The 20300-nt window shown below is 38.6% G+C and overlaps 1 protein-coding gene across 8 annotated transcripts in view; it reads left to right on the top strand.

The window, feature by feature from the left end:
• ACER3 (alkaline ceramidase 3) overlaps positions 1 to 20300 on the top strand; it is a 163800-nt gene that overhangs the window by 89302 nt on the left and 54198 nt on the right. For 7 of the 8 annotated variants that reach the window (XM_064576889.1, XM_064576890.1, XM_054512143.2 and 4 more), the window contains one exon: positions 5651 to 5703. The exons of the other annotated variant lie outside the window; for it this stretch is intronic. In XM_064576889.1, coding sequence (XP_064432959.1) covers positions 5651 to 5703 — 53 coding nt within the window. The remainder of the gene's footprint in view (positions 1 to 5650; positions 5704 to 20300) is intronic. 8 annotated transcript variants of the gene reach the window in all.

Genomic DNA, 20300 nt, shown 5'->3' with positions numbered 1-20300 from the left:
GTATGCATGTGTATATGTGTGTATACATACATTTGGGTATATGTGTATAGTTTTTCAACAACTTAGTCTTTAATATAAAGTCCAAATCTGAATCAGATTTTAACATGACTTTAAATGCTCTTCTTAGTCTGCTGCCTACAAATCATGCCAATCTACTCACTGACTGGATCCCTATTCCAACATTGTTCATGGTGTAAGCCAAGTTCTTTCAGTTTTTTTAATGCACTACCTTGACTTTACATCTGCAGGATCCTTCTACATAGAATGGTCTCATTTGTTTAAAAAAAAATCCTTTTACTTGCTTAACTTCTGTTTATTCTTCAAGCCCTATCTTATGTGTTACTTCCCCCAGTAGCCCTCTTCTGACTCCCCAGATGAGGTTGTAGTTCCTGTGTTCAGAAATGGCCCCTTTCATATTTTTAATAGCTTAAAGTTCTGAGGACAGGAACCTTATCTCTCTTGTTCACTCATTTATCCCAGAGGAAATGCTTGGAATGTTGTTGAGGGCCCAGTAAATATTTGTTAAAAAGGAAATGGGGTTGTGCAGCAGCAGGAACTCTCATTCATTAGTGGTGGGAATGCAAAATGGTATAGCCACTTTGGAAGATAGTTTGATGGTTTCTTACAAAATTAAGTATACTAGGGCACCTGGGTGGCTCAGTTGGTTAAGCGACTGCCTTCGGCTCAGGTCATGATCCTGGAGTCCCGGGATCGAGTCCCGCATCGGGCTCCCTGCTCGGCAGGGAGTCTGCTTCTCCCTCTGACCCTCCCCCCCTCTCATGTGCTCTCTCTCATTCTCTCTCTCTCAAATAAATAAATAAAATCTTTAAAGACAAAAAAACAACAAAAAAAACAAAATTAAGTATACTCTCACCATACGATTCAGCAGTCACACTTATTGGTATTTACCCAAAAGGGTTGAAAGCTTATCTTCATGCAAATACCTGCACACAGGTATTTATAGCAGCTTTATTTACAAGGCTGGGCTTGGAAGCAACTTAGATGTCCTTTAGTAGGTGAGTGGATAGATAAACTGTTAGACCTTTAGACAATGAAATATTTATTCAGTGCTAAAAAGAAGTGAGGTATCAAACAATGAAAAGACAAGAAGGAACCTTAAATGCCTATTATTAAGTGAAAGAATACCTATTGCTAACTGAAAAAAACTATATACTATATGATTCCAAGTATATAATATTGTGCAAAAGCAAAACTATGGAGACAGTAAAAAGATCAGTGGTTGCCAGGGTTCAGATAGAAAGAGAGATGAAATGGCAAAGCAAAGAGAATTTAGGGTAATGAAACCATTCTCTATAATATAACGGTGAATACATGTCTTTATAAAATTTGTCCATACCCAAGAGTGAACCATAAAATATAAGCTGTGGACTTTGGGTGATAATGATATACCAATGTAGGTGCATCAGTTGTAACAAATGTGGTAGGGGATCTTGATAGTGAGGGAGGCTGTGCACATGAAGAGGCAGAGTTTTTGTATGGAAAATCTTTGTACCTCAATTTTGTTGTGAACCTAAAACTGCTTTTAAAAAGTCCATTAAAAAATAGACAAGTCTATAATATAGAGCATTCTACAAGAAAAAAAGAGGGGGGCATGCAGCCGTCATTAGGGAAATGCCAATCAGAACCACAGTGAATACCACTTCAGTACATTAGGATGGCTATAATCCGAAAGACAGCCAATAACAAATATTGGGAGGATGTGGAGAAATTCATATATTGCTCATGAGGGTGTAAAATGATGCAGCTGCTTTTGAAAAACACTTTGGCAGTTCTTCAAAATGCTAAACACAGAGTTATCATATGACCCACAAATTCCACTCTTAGGTATGTATACCCAAGAGAAATGAAATGAAAACAAGTCTGCACAAAAACTTGCACGTGAATGTTCACAAAGTAGTGTTATTCAGAATAGTCAAAATGTGGAAAAAACCTAAATGTCTATCTTAGCTTGAGTTGCCATAACAGAATACCATAGTCTGGGTGGCTTGAACAACAGACATTTATCTCTCACAGTTCTGGAGGCTGGAAAGTCCAGGATTAAGGTGCTGGCTGATTCGGTTCCTAATGAGATCTTCTTGGCTTGCAGACGGCTGCCTTCTGCTTGTCCTCACATGGCCTCTCCTGATGCATGCAGGCAGATTGAGAGTGAGGTCCTATCTTTTCCTTGTCTTCTCAGTACACTCATCCCATCATGGGGGCCCTACCTTCATAACCTCATCTAAACCTAATTACCTTCTAAAGGCTCCATGCCCAATACCATCACATTTGGGGTTAAAACTTCAACATATAAGTTGGTGGGGTGGGGACACAGCATGCAATTTGTAACAAGGTCCATCAACTGGTGAATGAATTTATAATAAAAGTCCAGAACGGGCAAATCTATAAAGACAGAAAATACATTAGTGGTTGTCTAGGGCTAAGGAGTGGGGAGATTTGAGTAGAAATAGGGAGTTACTAGTAGATATGAGATTTCTCTTTGGGTTGATGAAACTGTTCTAAAATTAGATAATGATGATGGTTGCACAGTCTGAACATTTAAGAACAATTGAATTGTGCACCTTAAATTAATTTTATAGTATGTGAATTCTATGTCAATAAAGCTGATAAACTTTAGCAAAAACTGATGTTTGCTTTAAAGCGGCAAAATAGAAAACATTGTGTAGAGAAAGGTGATGCTCTTCTATACATTTCTTTGCATTCTAAGTAGATTCTTGGAGTAAATTGAGATCTCTGAAAATCAGACTTTTAATGCTATATAATAAAGAGTACAAGAGCATATTTGAAAAGGTTTGGACAAAAACAGTTCTTGAGTAAAGCACGATTAAGTGGCCAGTCTACTTTTCAGAATGAATAGTCATCCCACTGCATTTTATTTTTTTTATTTCATAGTATATTATATGACTTTAACTCACAGAGTTTGTGGGCTCCCCCTCCCTTCCATTAATTTACCCACCTTTGCACTTTCTAATTTCTCCTTTGGAAAAAAGACATCAACCATTCTGCTTCCTCATTTCTTTTTCCTTTTTTTTTTTTTTTAAGGTTTTGTTTGTTTATTTGAGAGAGAATGAGCGAGAGAAAGAGAGGGCACGAGAAGGGGCAGAGGGAGAGGGAGAAGCAGACTCCCTGCTTGAACAGGGAGCCCAATGTGGGGCTTGATCCCAGGACCCTGGGATCATGACCTGAGCTGAAGGCAGATGCTTAACCGACTGAGCCACCCACCCCTGCCTCCTTATTTCTTTAGTAAAATGAGTGCAGTAACTGTTTACTTCTGTCATCTCATGTTGAATAGTAAAAAATAATGTGATAATGTATTTAGTGATTTTTTTTAAAAAAAAGCAAGAGTAATGGGGCACCTGGGTGGTGCAGTTGGTTAAGCCATCAACTTTTGGTTTCTGCTCAGGTCATGATCTCAGGGTCATGAGATCGGGCCCTGTCTTGGGCTCTGTGCTTAGCTTGGAGTCTTGAGGTTCTCTCCCTCTTCCTCTGACCCTTCTGCTTGTGCTCTCTCTTTCAAATAAGTAAATAAATCTTAAAAAAAAAAAAAAAAAAAGCTAGAGTAACAAGGGACACTTGGGTGGCTCAGTCGGTTAAGCATCTAACTCTTGGTTCTGGCTTAGGTCATGCTCACCTTGGTGTGTGCTTGAGATTCTCTCCCTTTTCTTCCTCCTCTGCCCCTCCCCCCACTCGTGTTGCACATGCATGCTCAAATAAATAAATAAATAAAATCTTTTTTAAAAAGTAAGAGTAACAAATTTTTGAAATTTTTCTCAAGTGGCTTTGTACAAATTATTTAGTGACACCTCCGTTTACCGTGTTTGTTAGGCCAACTCTTATACATCCTTAAGGCTAACGCCCCTGGTTTCTTTTCTCTTCCTTCATAAGTACCCTCTACTGTTCTCCTATGTTACTCTGTATATCTCTTTATCATATCTCCACCTACTGGCATCTTATCTGCCTGTCTCTTCTGTTAGACTATATGCTTTATTAAGGCCAATGATTAGATCTTATCTTTGTAACTGTAACTGAATTTGGCAAATAGGAGGTGCTCAGTAAATGCTTGTTGAATTGAACTTAATGTAGAAGCCTTTTTGTCAGGTGTAATAGGGACTGATAATTTGGTCAGCTAATTTTTAAAAATTCAGAACAGAATTATTATAAAATTATGTATATACCTACCTTAAATTTTTTTTGAATTAAAACATGGTTAAATAATCTTTGACAATTATTTGATATATGGCATGGCCTTGGGATCCTAATTATAGTTCTACTTAGCTTTTCTCGCATTAAAAAACAAAAATTTTTAAAAACCCTAAAATGAAAATAGTTTATTTAAAATAGAGGCACTTGGGAAGAACTTTGAGACCTAAATATGGAATCTTTAGATTTTTACTATTTTTCTCAATCTAACAGGTATCTTACCCACACTTAATTCAACAGCAATTTTTTTATTATAACATTATCATTATTTTTTTTAATTAAATATTTTTTTTATTCTTATGTTAATCCCCATACATTACATCATTAGTTTTAGATGAAGTGTTCCATGATTCATTGTTTGTGCATAACACCCAGTGCTCCATGCAGAATGTGCCCTCCTCAATACCCACCACCAGGCTAACCCATCCTCCCACCCCCCTCCCTTCTAGAACCCTGTTTGTTTTTCAGAGTCCATCGTCTCTCATGGTTCGTCTACCCCTCTGATTTCCCCCGCTTCATTCTTCCCCTCCCGCTACCTTCTTCTTCTTCTTTTTTTTTTCTTAACATATATTGCATTATTTGTTTCAGAGGTACAGATCTGAGATTCAACAGTCTTGCACAATTCACAGAGCTTACCAGAGCACATACCCTCCCCAGTGTCTATCACCCAGTCACCCCATCCCTCCCACCCCACCCCCCACTCCAACAACACTCAGTTTGTTTCCTGCGATTAAGAATTCCTCATATCAGTGAGATCATATGATACATGTCTTTCTTCAACAGCAATTTTTATTAGCAACTCTCTTTTATTGAGTCTGTTTTAAGCATTTTAAATAGTTTTTGTAGAAACAACAGCTCGCTTTTTGAAATCATATTTCTGATAATACAGTGGCATTAACAGGTTTGGGAACAAATATAACTGTCTGGCTCTTAGTAAGTATACAATTCAGCTATTTGGATAAATGTGCAAGGAAGTACTAGAGTAGCTAACTAGCTGTAAGCATTATCCTGTTATGTTTAAGCTGTAAAGCTTATCCTGAGAGGCAGTCTCTCCTTTGCTGCCCTGTCCACCACTCCCTTGCGGTGTAGTCAATGAACTTCTGTCTCCTTTATAAAAAAAAAAAAAGCTTATTCTGAGTATCAGGTAGTATATATTACAGAAAGAATGGAGACTATTGATTAATCTAGTAAGTCCACTTAGTGGAAGGAATTTATGAGAATTTATACTGTACTTGGGGTTTTTTTTTCTATCCCAAAATTTCATCAATTATAGAACTTATGCAGGGTCTGCTGTATCCTGCCATAGATTTCATAAACTTTGTTCTTAAAATTCAGTGCTTTGCATTGTCTTATTATCTTCTCACGTCACTCTGGCCAGCCCCAAAGAATTTCATGCTAATCGTCTTTTTTTATTTGTTTGTTTTAATTTCAGTGGTAGGAATGGGATCCTGGTGCTTCCACATGACTCTGAAATATGAAATGCAGGTCAGTAATAACAAAATTAACTAAATGCTTACTTCTCTTCACCCAGAGACACTTCAGATTTGAGGAAAGAGTACATTACTAGAGGGTGCTATTGATATAAGAGACCAAAGGGAAAAAAAGAGATTACAAATCTCTGGAGATTTTAATTTAGGCCAGAGGATTCAAATTGACTAGGTGGAATAAAGAGGTGAGCAAATAAGTTAGCTGTCCATAGAGAAAACAAGTGACAGCACTGTAGCTTTTGTCCTCCTCTATACAGACATGCATAATGTTAGAGCAGGATTAGAGAGTACAGACCCCTGGAGACATTTTAAAAAGACAGTTCACTAAGATAATATATTCTTCGATGCCTGTATTTCCTCATGTCTCTTTTATGGCATCCATTTGAATGGATGATTCCTCTAGCTAGCAAAATTTTAGAGCTATGCAAGGATTTTTATTTACTGTCCTTGCTCTAGGAGGCCATATATCTAGTCCTCAGTCTTTTGACCTCTTTATTTCCAATTGCTAACCCAGAAACTCATGGAACAGCACTGTCCAGTAGAAATATCATATGAGTATGTATGTAATTTAAAAATTTTTGGTAGCCACATTAAGAAAGGCCATGTTAAAAAGAAATAGGTAAAATCAATTATAATAATATATTTTATTTAACCCAATATATTCAAATATTATTTCAACATGTAATCAGTATAAAAATTTATTAATGAAATGTTTCATGTCTTGAAATAGGTGTATATCTCAATTTAGATTAGGTTTATTTCAAGTGCTCAGTAGCCATATAAGACTAGTGGCTGCTAATTGGACAGTGCTATTCCAGAAGGATTTGTGAATTATTAATTACAGCTATTTAAATGTATAAGAATTAATTCTTAGGATTGATTCTGATATTCAACACATATTTATAATAAATAATAAAAGACTAGAGAACTGTTTGATTGAAGGAGATTGAAGGAGACCACAAAGACATGACAACTAAATACAATGTATGATTCTGGACTGGATGGTTGTGTGTGTGTGTATGCTTACATTTATGATATTATTGGGACACTTAGAAAACTTAAATGAGGTTTGAGGATTATATGGTAAATCAATGTTAATATCCTGATTTTGTTGGTAGTATTGTGGATACATAGGTGAATATCTTTTTATTTTATAGGTTTAATTCACATGCCATAAAATTAACCATTTTAAAGTATGTAAGTTAGTTGTTTTAAGTACACTTACAAAATTGTGAAGCCATCACCATTATCTAATTACAGAACATTTTCATCACCCCAAAGAGAAACTTCATGCCCATTAACTGTCTCTCATTACTCCCTCCACCTTGCCTCTGACAAGCACTAATCTACTCTCTGTCTGTGGATTTGCCTATTCTGGACATTTCATAGCAATGGATCCTACAGTGTGTGACCTTTTATGTCTGGCTTCTTTGACTTAGGCTGAATAATATTCCATTACATAGATATACCACATTTTGTTTATTCATTTATCAATTAATGGACTTTGGGTTGTTTCCACTCTTTGGCTTTTATGCACAATGCTTCTGTGAACATTAGTGTGCAAGTTTTTGTGTGGATATATATTTATTAGAAGTAGAATTGCTAGGTCACCTGGTGATTCTGCATTTAACCTTTTTTTTAAAATTTTTTTTAATTTTATTTTTTTGCCTTTAACCTTTTGAGGAGCTACCAGACTGGTTTCCAAAGTGGTGGTACCATTTTACATTCCCACCATCAATATTCTCTATATCCTTACCAGTACTGGTGATTGTCCTTCCTTTTGATTATAGCCATCTTCCTGGATGTGAAGTGATATCTCATTGTGGTTTTGATTTGCATTTCCCTAGTGACCAGGGATGTTGAACATCTTTCATGTGCTTATTGCCCATTTGTATATCTTCATAGGAGAAATGTCTGTTCAGATCCTTCTCCCATTCTTTTTTTTTTTTAAAGATTTTATTTATTTATTTGAGAGAGAGAATGAGATAGAGAGAGCACATGAGAGGGGGGAGGGTCAGAGGGAGAAGCAGACCCCCTGCTGAGCAAGGAGCCCGATATGGGACTCGATCCCGGGACTCCAGGATCATGACCTGAGCCGAAGGCAGTCTCTTAACCAACTGAGCCACCCAGGCGCCCCTTCTCCCATTCTTAAATTGTGTTATTTGCCTTTTTATCATTGAGTTATAAGAGTACCTTATGTATTTTGGGTACTAGACCCTTACTGAATACATAGTTTACAATTTTCTTCCATTCTGTGGGTTGTGTTTTCATTTTTTAAATAACATCCTTTGAATTTTAGGATCAGCTTATCAATTTCTGCAAAAATTATCTGGGATTTTGAAAGGGATTCCATTGAATCCAGAGATCACTTTGGAGAGTATTGCTTTCTTTATTTTTTTCTTTGTATTCACTTCTATTTTGCATATGATCTACAATAAACATTATTTTGGTAATAAAATATTTTAAAACTTAAGTTAGATGATTTTATGCTAATTTATAACCTTATGAAGAGTATTGCTATCTTTAATATTGTCTTCCAATCCATGAACATAGGATGTCTTCCCATTTATTTAAGTCTCTTACTTCTTTCAATGATGTTTTATAGTTTGTGTGCAAATCTTGACTTCTTTTGTTAAATGTATTCATAAGTATTATAGTTTTGATGGTATTGTAAATTGAATTTTCTTTTTTTTTTTTTAAAGATTTTATTTATTTATTTGACACAGAGAGAGAGAGAGAGAGAAGGAACACAAGAAGGGGGAGTGGGAAAGGGAGAAGCAGGCTTCCTGCAGAGCAGGGAGCCCGATGCGGGGCTTGATCCCCGGACCCTGGGACTGTGACCTGAGCGGAAGGCAGCTGCTAACCAACTGAGCCACCCAGGCGCCCCGTAAATTGAATTTTCTTAATTTCATTTTTTTGATTTCTCAAGCCTAATTTATAGAAATAACAATGATTTTTGCATATTGTTATTGTGTCCTGCAACATTGCTGAGCTTGTTTTTTCACCTGTAGAGTTTTGTGTGTGCATATGTGGATTTGTTAGGGCTTTGTTAGTACACAATCATGTCATATGCAAATAGGGATCATTTTATGTCTTCCTTATCAATTGGATGCCTTGTACTTGTTTTTCTTGCCTAGTTGCCCTGAATAGAACTTCCAGTACACTGCTGCATAGAAGTAGAGAGAGCAGATATCCTTGTTTTGTTCCTGATTTTAGGAAAAGAGCTTTTAGTTTTTTACCATTAATTATAGAATTTGCTGGAGTTTTGTGTGGATGCCCTTTTTAAATCTGAGGCAGTTCCCTTCTATTCCTAGTTTGCTGAGTGTTTTTATCATGAAAAGATGTTGGAATTTTCAGATTTTTTTTTTTCTGAATCTCTTGAAATGACCATGTGGTTTTTCTCCTTTATTGTATTAGTATAGTCTAGTACATTGGTTCCCATATGTTGAATCAGCCTTGCATTCCTGTGATAAATTCCATTGGTTCCCATATGTTGAATCAACCTTGCATTCCTGTGATAAATTTGGTCAAGGCATATAATCCAAATGAATATCTTTGTAGGAAACATGCACTGGAGTACTTGGGAATAATGGAACTTCATGTCAGCAATTTACTCAAACGGTTCAGAGATAAAAAAAAGTTTTTTTGTATTGTCCTTCAAACTTTTGTGTACCTTGAAGTTGTTTCAGTTATTTTTTAATTAAAAAAATATACATCTTCTTTGACTCCAGTAATTGCACTCCTAGGAATACTTCCTAAAAAAGTAATCAGAGACAGGGAAAAGATGTTTTACAAGTATGTTACACATGTGAGAGTGTTACACGTGATAAAGATTTTTAAATGATCTAAATGTTTAACAAAAGGGAGATTGTTAACATATACTATGATATATCTGTGTGTTGAAATGTACTGTTGCCATTTAAAATAATATTTTGAGGGACGCCTGGCAGGCTCAGTCAGTAGAACATGTGACTCTTGATCTCAGGGACATGAATTCGAGCCCCACATTGGGCTTACTTTAAAACATACAATAAAATAAAGGAAACATGATCTCTGGTTGAGTACCTTTAAAAAATAAATAAATAAAATAATATTTTGAAGACTACTGAAATGGGAAAATGTTAGACAAAACTTTATGTAATGTGATATCAATTTTATAAACAATAAAAAAAAGACTGGAAGGAAGTACATTTTGCCTCACTTCTTTTCCTTTGTTACAAAGTTTGTAATCTGTGGCTCAAAATTATAATAACCCCCACCAACCCATAAAATATCCTTAAAGTCCTTGCCCTTTGCTTTCTGAGCAATATTCAACTCTGATCAAGCTCAATTATCTGTGTATCCTGTGCCTGAACTGAGTAGATAAATATTGCTCATAGAAATTATATCGCTTTGTTAAATGATCTCACTTTTAAATTATTGAACAAAAATCTCGAATAACCACTCAGTGCCATAAGACAGTACTGTTACATTTCCCTGACAGTTTCAATTTCCATTCTCCAGAACTATTATTTCACACTTGCTGCTCTTTTTAGATTTCTTTTTATATCTTTTTTGCCTCATATCCCCTTCTCCTCAGTGATATCTTCAGTATTTCACTAAGAATATAGAAGAAGTTAGTAAGAAACTGCCTCATCTTTTTACCACTATCATCTTCCTCCTATTATTGTGGAAGAAGGTTCCCAATTCCTCTCAAAGACTCAAGCCTACAGTTACATACTCCAGCGCAGTCACTTGCTCCACCAGTCTTTAGAAAGTCACTACACTCATTCACTGCTATCAGCTTACACACATACTCAAATAACTCCCCTCCTTTAAAAATTACTTCTCCCTGGCCCTGTTTCCAGCTATTGAATCATTTTTTGGTTCCCTTTCATATCAAAACCACTTGAATGTCTCTGCTCTGTCTATACTTACCTCCCTCTCTTTTCCTCCCGTTCCAGTTAGGTATTCCTTCCCTTCATTTCATAGAAACTGCTATTGTCAAGGTCACCAGTGACCTTCATCTTGCTAAATCCAGTAAATACATTTCTATCTTATTATTTGACCTCTCAGTAGCATTCCACACAATATTTGCTTTTTTCTTTGTGAAACACTTGTTTGGGCTTCCCAGTTTTCCTTTATATAAAAGGAAATTCCCTCAGCCTTCTTCCTTACCTCACTGGACACTGTGTGTGTGTGTGTGTAGTTTTATGGTTTTATTAAAACAAATATGATATGCACATAAGCTATCTATTCATTGTCTTCGCTGTGCAGCCTGGCATTGGCATTGGTGACTCTGATGGCCAGCTGGGCTGCTCTTTCCACAATGGCTTTGTGGTTCTTAGAGGAGACATTGTGAGCAATCTCTGCACAGTAAGATTTGTTGCATGTCAGCACTTCAAGCTTCTTTTTTGTTTTTTAAGATTTTATTTATTTGAGAGAGAGAGAGTGCGCGTGCACACGTGTACACAAGTGGGGGAGGGGCAGAGGGAAAAGGAGAGAAGCAAGACTCCCTGCTGAGTGCAAAGTTGGCTGAGGGATCTCAACCCTGAGATCATAACCTGAGCTGAAACCAAGAGTCAGATGTTTAACCGACTGAGCCACCCAGGCTCCCCAGCACTTAAAGCTTCTTGATGTGGACTAGGAACTTCAGGAAGCCACTGGGCAGCTTTGTTTTCTTGTTGTTCCCGTAACCAATGTTGGGCATCAAGATCTGGCCCTTGAATCTTCCGTGCACCCTATTGTCAATACCTCTGGGTATTGACATCCACCAGTTGCACTTAATTTTCATATATCAGTCTGACTTATGCCGGATGAACTTCTTGGTCCATTAAAAAGTTAATGATCTTGGGCTTTACCAGGGGTCTGAGGGCAGCCATGATGCGGAGTAGGAGATGGCTGCCACCTCTGCAGGCAGCGCTGAGGAAGAGGGGGCCCTGGCCACTCTTTTAGTCCTGGGCTACCTTCTCTATATTCTCTCCTAGGTGATCTCATATAATATCATGATTACTGATATTTATGCTGATGATTTCAAAACATCCGTCTTCAGTTCTAACCTCATCTTTGAGCTCTAGATTTATATAACCAACTATATGTTTGACATACCACTTCAGTGTCTAGTAGAAATCTCAACCTTTAATATGGGCAATATGTAATTCTTTATTTCTTTTTCCATACCAGTTCCTCCCCTAGTAGCCACTGTGATGCCATCATCCACCCAATTGCTGAAGCTAAAAACCTAGAATCATCCTTTTTTCTTTTTTCTCCTCATTCCTCACATCACATCTGTTAGCCATTCTTCTGGTTTTATTTTAAAAATATAACTGGAAAATGTGTTCTGTTTTCACATTGCCTACCCTTGTGTAAGCCATCACCATCTCATTTCCTGGCTACTGCAATAGTCATCCATTGCCCCTGCAGCCATCCAAGGTAGTCTTTTAAATTTTAAATCAGATCGTATTGTTCTTCTGCTGAAAACTCTTCCAAGACATCCATTTGCACTTAAAGTGAAACTTAAATACTATGGCCTACTTGATCTGGCCTTGGTCTAGTTCTACAACTTCAGTTTTTACTCTTCCTCTGCATAGTTTACTACACTTCAGTCACACTGGCCTGGTCTCCCCCAACTAGAATGTAAACTTCTTGAGAGCAGAGATCCCACCTGTCTTAAATACCACTGTACTTTAGCATATAGACTAGTGCTGGCACATAGCATCTGCCCAATAAATATGTAAATGGAAGGGAGGAAGGGCGTAAGGAGGGAAGGAAGGACATTTAATTAAACACATGAATAAATAACTAAAGAGATGCATTAAAGTATTAAATAGTAGATATCCCTGGATTGTGGGATTACAGGGAATTATATTTCTTTCTCTCTTGCATTTCTATGTTTTTCAGATTTTCTGTAATAAACATGAAGTACTTTTTTTTTTTAAAGATTTTATTTATTTATTTGACCGAGAGATAGCACAAGTAGGCAGAGGGAGAGGGAGAAGCAGGCTCTCCACTGAGCAGGGAGCCGGATGTGGGGCTCGATCCCGGGACCCCAGGATCATGACCTGAGCCGAAGGCAGCCGCTTAACCGACTGAGCCACCCAGGCGCCCCTGAAATACTTTTGTAATAAGGAAAATACATGTTTATGCTTGCTTTAAAAGAAAAGAGACTTTAAAAGACTCCAAACATGTTCTGGAGGAGTAGTAATGATAATAAGCCAATCTGAATACCCTTCATCCTAAAGCAGACTACCTTCTGTTCTTGGGGGGCTGGGTATTTAATTCAGTTTTGAGTTTTATTTATGTGGCAGATTATTGTATTTTCCAAAGATGTTAACACCAATATATCTCATCCCACCTGCTTTTCTTACAATGTGACATTGACTCTCCTCAAGAGGTGGGATCTTTGTTCCTTGCCCTTGAATCTGGGCAAGACTATTACTATGGTGGACATGAAGCTATATGACTTCAAGGAGTGAGTCACAAAAGGCAATAGAGCTTCTTCCTTATCCTTACTCCTGGGATGCTTACCCTTGGAAGCCAATCAGCCATGTGGAAAGGCCATGTATAGATGTTCCTACCACAACCTCACCTGAAGTCCCTCGGCTGCAGCTGCATCACTGCCCAAAATTTGAGTGTGTGACTCTTTAGATGATTCCAGCCCCAGTCTTTGAGCTGTCCCAGCTGACCCTGAGTGAAGGAGAGATGAACTGCTCCCTCTCAGTTCTGCTCAAAATGCATATTAATCAGCAAAATATATATTGGTATTTTAAGCCACTGAGGTTTTTTTTTTTTAAGATTTTATTTATTTATTTGAGAGAGAGAATGAGAGAGAGAGAGCACATGAGAGGGGAGAGGGTCAGAGGGAGAAGCAGACCCCCTGCTGAGCAAGGAGCCCGATACGGGACTCGATCCCGGGACTCCGGGATCATGACCTGAGCCGAAGGCAGTCGCTTAACCAACTGAGCCACCCAGGCGCCCAAGCCACTGAGTTTTAAGGTGGTTTGCTACACAGTAACAGAGAACCAGAACAATATACAAAACATATCTACTCCAATTCTGTGCATATGGCTACCTCTGACATTCCCTTAAACACATATTTTCTAAGACTTAGGTAAGTTTTTAAATTTCTAGGATCATTCCTGTTGTCCATCATGTAATTCCTAAAACAGTAACCCTGGAAGGTAGTGTGTGTCTGTCACATATATAAAGAAGCAACTGCATGAATGTGCTGAGACAAGGATAGACTAAGTATCTGAGTTAAGGAGGGGATAGGCTCCCCTACTGCATGCTGAATAGATCATGACAATATTTCAGTTCTGAGGACTGACCTGGTTTATGTTCAAATGAGAAACACCAGAATGGTGAAAGAACTAAAACTCTAGTCATGATTGAGGGGAAGGAACTGGGAATATTTCGCCTGAAGAAGAGAAGACATGCCGCTCACTCAGCTGTACATACCAGACTCTCTCAGTTCTATGCATTTTTCATGTCTGGCCCTATTGTACTTCCCTCTCTCCCTTGGACAATTCCTGTTCATCCTTTAAAGTCTTAGCCAAAGCGACAGCTCCTCTAGGAGGCCTTCCATGGCCCTGGGGTTGGATATGTACCCCTCATATGTTCTTCTACAACCCTCTGTGCTTCTCTGTTACTGCCCTTATCTTTTGTTTTATAAATATATTTATATCTTTCTTCTGTATCAGAATGTGAGTTAACCTAAGAGCAGGGACTCTCTCTGGTTGACCTTGGTGTATCCCATACTTTTAGGGCACATAGCACTACATAAATGTTTTATGAATCAGTGTTTGAAGTGTTGACATGTGAAAAAGATACAATTTATTCTTTGTGGTCCTAGTGGCATTAAAGGTACAGAGACATCTTGCTCAACATCAGAAAGAATTTTCTGAGCTAGTAGATGGTAAGAGCTTCCTTCAGAGATCTTGAGTCCCCTGTCCTTGGAGGTGCCCACACGTAAGCTGGACAAATACTTTCATTAGTTCAAAAATCGGTACCTGGGCAACAGGTCTTCATAGGTAAAAATGATATAGTCCTTTCCTCAAGGAACCTGTGGTCTCGAGTGAATCTACCTAGAGTGAAGGTAATATGGTACTGAATGCAGTGGTAAAGGGACCTACAGTATCCTATGGAAATGGAAAGAGAAATTATTTAAGGAAGGGAGGTGAGAGAAGGGTTTTCACACAGGTGACTCAGATACACGTTTGAGTTGCATCTTCAAAGATGAATAGGAATTTGCCAGGCCAACTCAAACCTCCAGAGTTGAGAGGATGTCTGGCATCTCAGGGCACTGCAAGTAGTACTTTGTAGTTGTAGCCATGGATGGAATGGGAATATGTGATGATGATGGGGACAGTTCTTTTTTTTTTTTTTTTTTTTAAGATTTTATTTTTATTTATTCATGAGAGACAGAGAGAGAGAGAGAGGCAGAGGGAGAAGCAGGCTTCCTTCTGAGCAGGGAGCCCGATGTGGGACTCGATCCCAGGACCCTGGGATCATGACCTGAGCCGAAGGCAGACGCTTAACCATCTGAGCCACCCAGGCGCCCGATGGGGACAGTTCTAACAGTGATAATAGCTAACATTTGTTACATTATTGAGTACCTGCTCTGAGTAGGTGTTGAACTAAATAGTAAGAGATATGGTTTGGGAAGCTAACCAGAGGCCAGATCTAAGCCTTTTGGACTTTATCCCCTGTAAGCCATTTATAGATTTGGAGCAGAAGTGGGACACACTTTGATTGGTATATAAACTTAATTGTTGGTAAGATTGTTACCAAAATAACACAGCATTTCAATAGACCAGATGGCCTTTGATCCTGAGATCTTTGATTGTGTGCTTTATCATTACTGTAATACTACTCTATCAGCTTTGGGGACAAATTATACAGATGCCTTATTTCTTGCCTCTTTGGGTTCTACAAAGTGGTGGTTTTATGTGCTTGCCCATCTGGATAGAAATAATATATGACCCAATTTCCCAATGATTTAGGAGGGAAGAATCCTCAGTATTGAAGGACTTTTTAAAACAGCTTCCCCGGGGCGCCTGGGTGGCTCTGTCGTTGAGCGTCTGCCTTTGGCTCAGGTCATGATCCCAAGGTCCTGAGATCCAGCCCCGCATCGGGCTCCCTGCTCCGCAGGAGGCCTGCTTCTCCCTCTCCCACTCCCCCTGCTTGTGTTCCCTCTCTCACTGTGTCTCTCTGTGTCAAAAAATAAATAAAATCTTTAGAAAAAAAAACTTCCCCATCTCTCTAATTTAAACATAAAATGATTGTGAATATTCCTTGAAGGCTTCTTGTCTCTTTTCAGGATAAAGTTGTCTCAGTTATGTTAATCCATTATTTTTTATGCACAGTCACTGAAGCAAAGTACGAAATGACAGTGCTGCCACTTACTAGACCCTGGTGGTCAGTGAACCATTTCACCACCTGAACTTAGCTGGTTGTAGCTGTAAAGAAATTGGAGGCCCATTCTTTACTTCTGCCTAAACTGAGCACATGCAGATATTGACAGTTCTGTCTTAAGAATGATTTGGAGCTGGGGCGCCTGGGTGGCTCAGTCGTTAAGCGTCTGCCTTTGGCTCAGGTCATGATCCCGGGGTCCTGGGATGGAGCCCTGCATTGGGCTCCCTGCTCAGTGGGAGGCCTGCTTCTCCCTCTCCCACTCCCCCTGCTTGTGTTCCCTCTCTCGCTGCATCTCTCTCTGTCAAAAAGTAAATAAAACCTTTAAAAAAAAAAAAAAAGAATGATTTGGAGCTTAGATGGTATTTTCTTCAGATTTGTTATTGCTAGGTGGCTGCTTGGACTCCAGTTCCGCTTCTGCTACCACTTTGTTGGCTGTTTGAGCATAGATATGCCACTTAATCTTGCTGAGCTTTTGTTTCCTCATCTATTCTAATGGATTTAATAATACCCATAGGAGTATTGTGAGGATCAATTGATTGGCATATGTGAAAGTGTCATCATAGGATCTGGTAAATAAGTGTTTAATAAGTATGAGTTTCCTTCCTTTTTCTTTAGCCAGTTAGAATGTCTGAAAACCACCATTATTAATTGTTAGTGATTCATTCCTTTAAATACTATTATCTGTGCCTCTGTGAAGGGTAATATTTTAAGCTATTACTAACTCCTTTCTCATGATTAATGTTTCACATCCTTTTGGCAGCTAGCCAAGAGCAATGCATTTGGGAATGGGTTTGAGGAAAATATTAGAGAAGGAATAGAGACACTAGGAGTGGACTTCAAGTAAGGGGTGAAAGGTGCCAAAGAACAATTTAGAATCACAGAACTTTAATATTAGAAGAGATTTTTATTTTTTTAAAGATTTTATTTATTTATTTGAGAGAGAGAGAGTACAAACTTGGGGGAGAGGGAGAAGTAGGCTCCCCGCTGAGCAGGGGCAGGGAGCACAACATGGGGCTGGATCCCAGGACCCGGGGATCATGACCTGAGCCAAAGGCAGACACTTAACTGACTGAGCCGCCCAGGTGCCCCTAGAAGGGATTTTTAAAATGTAGTCCAATCTACAAATTTTATAAATGGAAAAACAGCCTAAGAGAGGTGAAGTAAATTTACTAAAAATTACACAGAAAGTTAGAGAAAAGATGAGGACCTACATTTTGTTTTATTATTTGTGTTTCCTTTACCTATCTTAGGACATTGTCTTGCATTGCTGGTGGTTGGAGTGTAAAAGCTTCAAGTTTTTAGGAGACTTCTCCCAGATTTTATCTATTCACTCATTCAACTAATTCTTTTTTGCTTTCACTAACTGACATATATACAGTTATTGATAATCCTGGGGTGGGTAAAGTTACAGGCAATTTTTAAATTTCTTCAGCCATGTGGAATTTTTCTTTGTGTTCTTCTGCTTTTTCTAAGTATTCTCTACTGAGCATATATGTTTGTTATTAGAAAAAAGAAGTAGATGCTAGTAAAAAAAATGTATTCATCCTTTTTTCATAAGTAAAAATAAATATATTTATCCTAGAAAATAAAACCAAAGAAAAATGTGTGTTCACCTATAATTTTCTTTATAATACAAAAACAAAAATTGCTTAAATGCTAGGTAGTTAATGTAAGCTAATTCAGACTTTATAATTTAAACAACAGATATTCTGGTTATAAATATTACCCTTCTTTCTCCTTTGCTCCCTATCTCAATGAATGGAACCATCTTACACTGAAAGCCCAAGCCAAAAACCTGTGATTCATCTTTAATTTCTCCTGCTTTCTCGCTTCTGAAAACACTGAAAGCTCAAATACATCTAGCTCTAGCAATCTGTACAACCACAACCTTAATCCATTATCTCCAATCCAGATTTCTGTAACTGTTTCCTAATTGGTGTCCGTACCTCCCCTATCCATTTGTCACACTGGAACAGAGATACTGTCCCTACAAACAAAACTAATTGTTTTCATTCTTTGAGCATTGTTTGCTAGGCTTTGTGCAAGTGTCAGAGATGAGACATGTAAAATGCAGTCTCTGCCCTCCAGAATGCATGCCACTTTTTTTTTTTTAGATTTTATTTATTTATTTGAGAGAGAGAGAGACAGAGATAGTGAGAGAGAGCACAAGTGGGGAGGAGAGGGAGGAGAGCGAGAAGCAGGCTCCCCGCAGAGCAAAGAGCCCCATGCGGGACTCGATCATAGGACCCCGGGATCATGACCTGAGCCGAAGGCAGACGCTTAACCAACTGAGCCACCCAGGCATGCCACTTGTTAAACATCTTTAATACTTCCCCTAGGTCAGGCTCATGAATTTGCACCACAGGCTGCGATCTGGCCCCTGCCTTCCTCTCTAGACTCCTCTTCAGTCACATACCCCACCCCCACCCTGGAACTCTGCTCTTTTACCAGTCATAATTTTGCTACTTACGGTTTTGAAATAAGACTTCTTTATTTGTATCTCCCAGATTTTAAAATCCATGCCCTTTTAACATATGCTCAGTTCAATTTAGTTTCTCTAAACAAACAAGCAGCCAACATCCAGAGTCCAGACTTTTCTTCTGAGCTACAGATTTGTATTTCTAGTTGCCTGATTGACATTTCTACTTGGCTGTCTCACAAGGTACCTCAAATTCAACATGTTGAAATTGTTCTTGTAATTTTCTCTGTTTTCACAATATCTGTAAACTGTACTGTCATCAACTGTAGTATTTAGGCAACAAACCTGGGAGTTATCCTTAGGAGTTTCTTCTCCCTCACCTTTGTATCAATCAATCACAAATCCCTGTTTAATTTACTTCCTGAATGTTTCTCAAGTCTAGTCACTTATATCTATTCCCAGTTCTGTGACCTTAATCCAAGTAGCAACTTTCCTTGGCCTGGACTGCTGTAACCTCCTAGGTAGCCCTCCCACAACTATGCTCTTTCCCTGCAGAACACTCCACACGAACCCGATCTGGCGCCATATGTTCATTATTGTATTAGTCAGCTGGGGTTGCCATACAAAAATACTGTAGATTAGGTGGCTTAAACAATAGACATGTATTTTTTCATAGGTCTGGAGGCTTGAAGTCTGAGATCAGGGTGCCAGCGTGGTTGGGTCTGGTGAGAGCTGTCTTCCTGGTTTACAGGTAGCCACTCCTTGTGTGTGTGTGTGTGTGTGTGTGTGTGTGTTAAATGACCTTTGTTTGTTTGTTTTAATTTCAGTGTAGTTAACATACATGTTATATTAGTTTCAGGTATACAGTATGGCAATTCAGTAGTTCCATATATGACTCATTGTTCATCAAGATAAGTGTACTCTTTATTTATTTATTTTTAACATTAAGTGTACTCTGAATCCCCTTCACCTATTTCATTCATCCTCCCACCGACCTCCCCTCTGGTAACAATTTGTTCTCTATAGTGAAGAGTCTGTTTTTTGATTTGTTTCTCTTTTATTTCTTTTCCCTTTGTTTTCTGCTTTCTTAAATTCGACATTTGAGTGAAATCATGGTATTTGTCTTTCTCTGACTGGGTTCTTCCAAGCTCTCTGGTATCTCTTCTTATGAGGGTATTAATCCCATCATGAGGACCCCTACCCTGATGACCTCATCTAATCCTAATTACCTCCCAAAGGCCACATCTTCAAATACCACTAGATTGGGGATTAGGGTTTCAACATGTGAATTTGGGTGGGATACAAACATTCAGTCCATTATAACTATATTTTCTTATTTTTTGTATTCTTGATGCTCTGGCATCTGGAGCCTCACTGACTAGGGAGAGACTGTCCCTTCCAGGGGTGGCCATTTCTTAGATACAGCAAATAACTCACCCTGGACGGCACCTTTCATATTCAGACTAACCAATCGAGAGCCCATACTTTAAACTACCTTCTTTTTCTGACTCTACACTCCAGGAGACAGTATTCTTCTGCTCTGATCACCCCAGGGCCAGGTACTAGACTAAGATAGCCCCTAGACCCTAGAGCCTGCTGAAATTATTCAAATTAGCCAATGCTAAGCCTGATTGCCCTCTCTTACCTTGCCTTTCTCTGGGAAACCACTGTAAAGCATGTCATCCATGCTTTCCCCTTGCTCATTCTGCCTCCTGACTGATGCTGGTGCTTTCCCATGTGGCCCTGCTTGGCATGGGATGTCGCTTCTTAGGAACTGTGAATAA

This window comes from Mirounga angustirostris, unplaced genomic scaffold (genome assembly GCF_029215605.1).
Source record: "Mirounga angustirostris isolate CCGP_5_RB_7025 unplaced genomic scaffold, mMirAng1.0.hap1 SCAF_13, whole genome shotgun sequence".
NCBI lineage: Eukaryota > Metazoa > Chordata > Mammalia > Carnivora > Phocidae > Mirounga > Mirounga angustirostris.
Note: the sequence above shows the minus strand (reverse complement) of the source record. Positions and strands in the feature narration are given on the sequence as shown.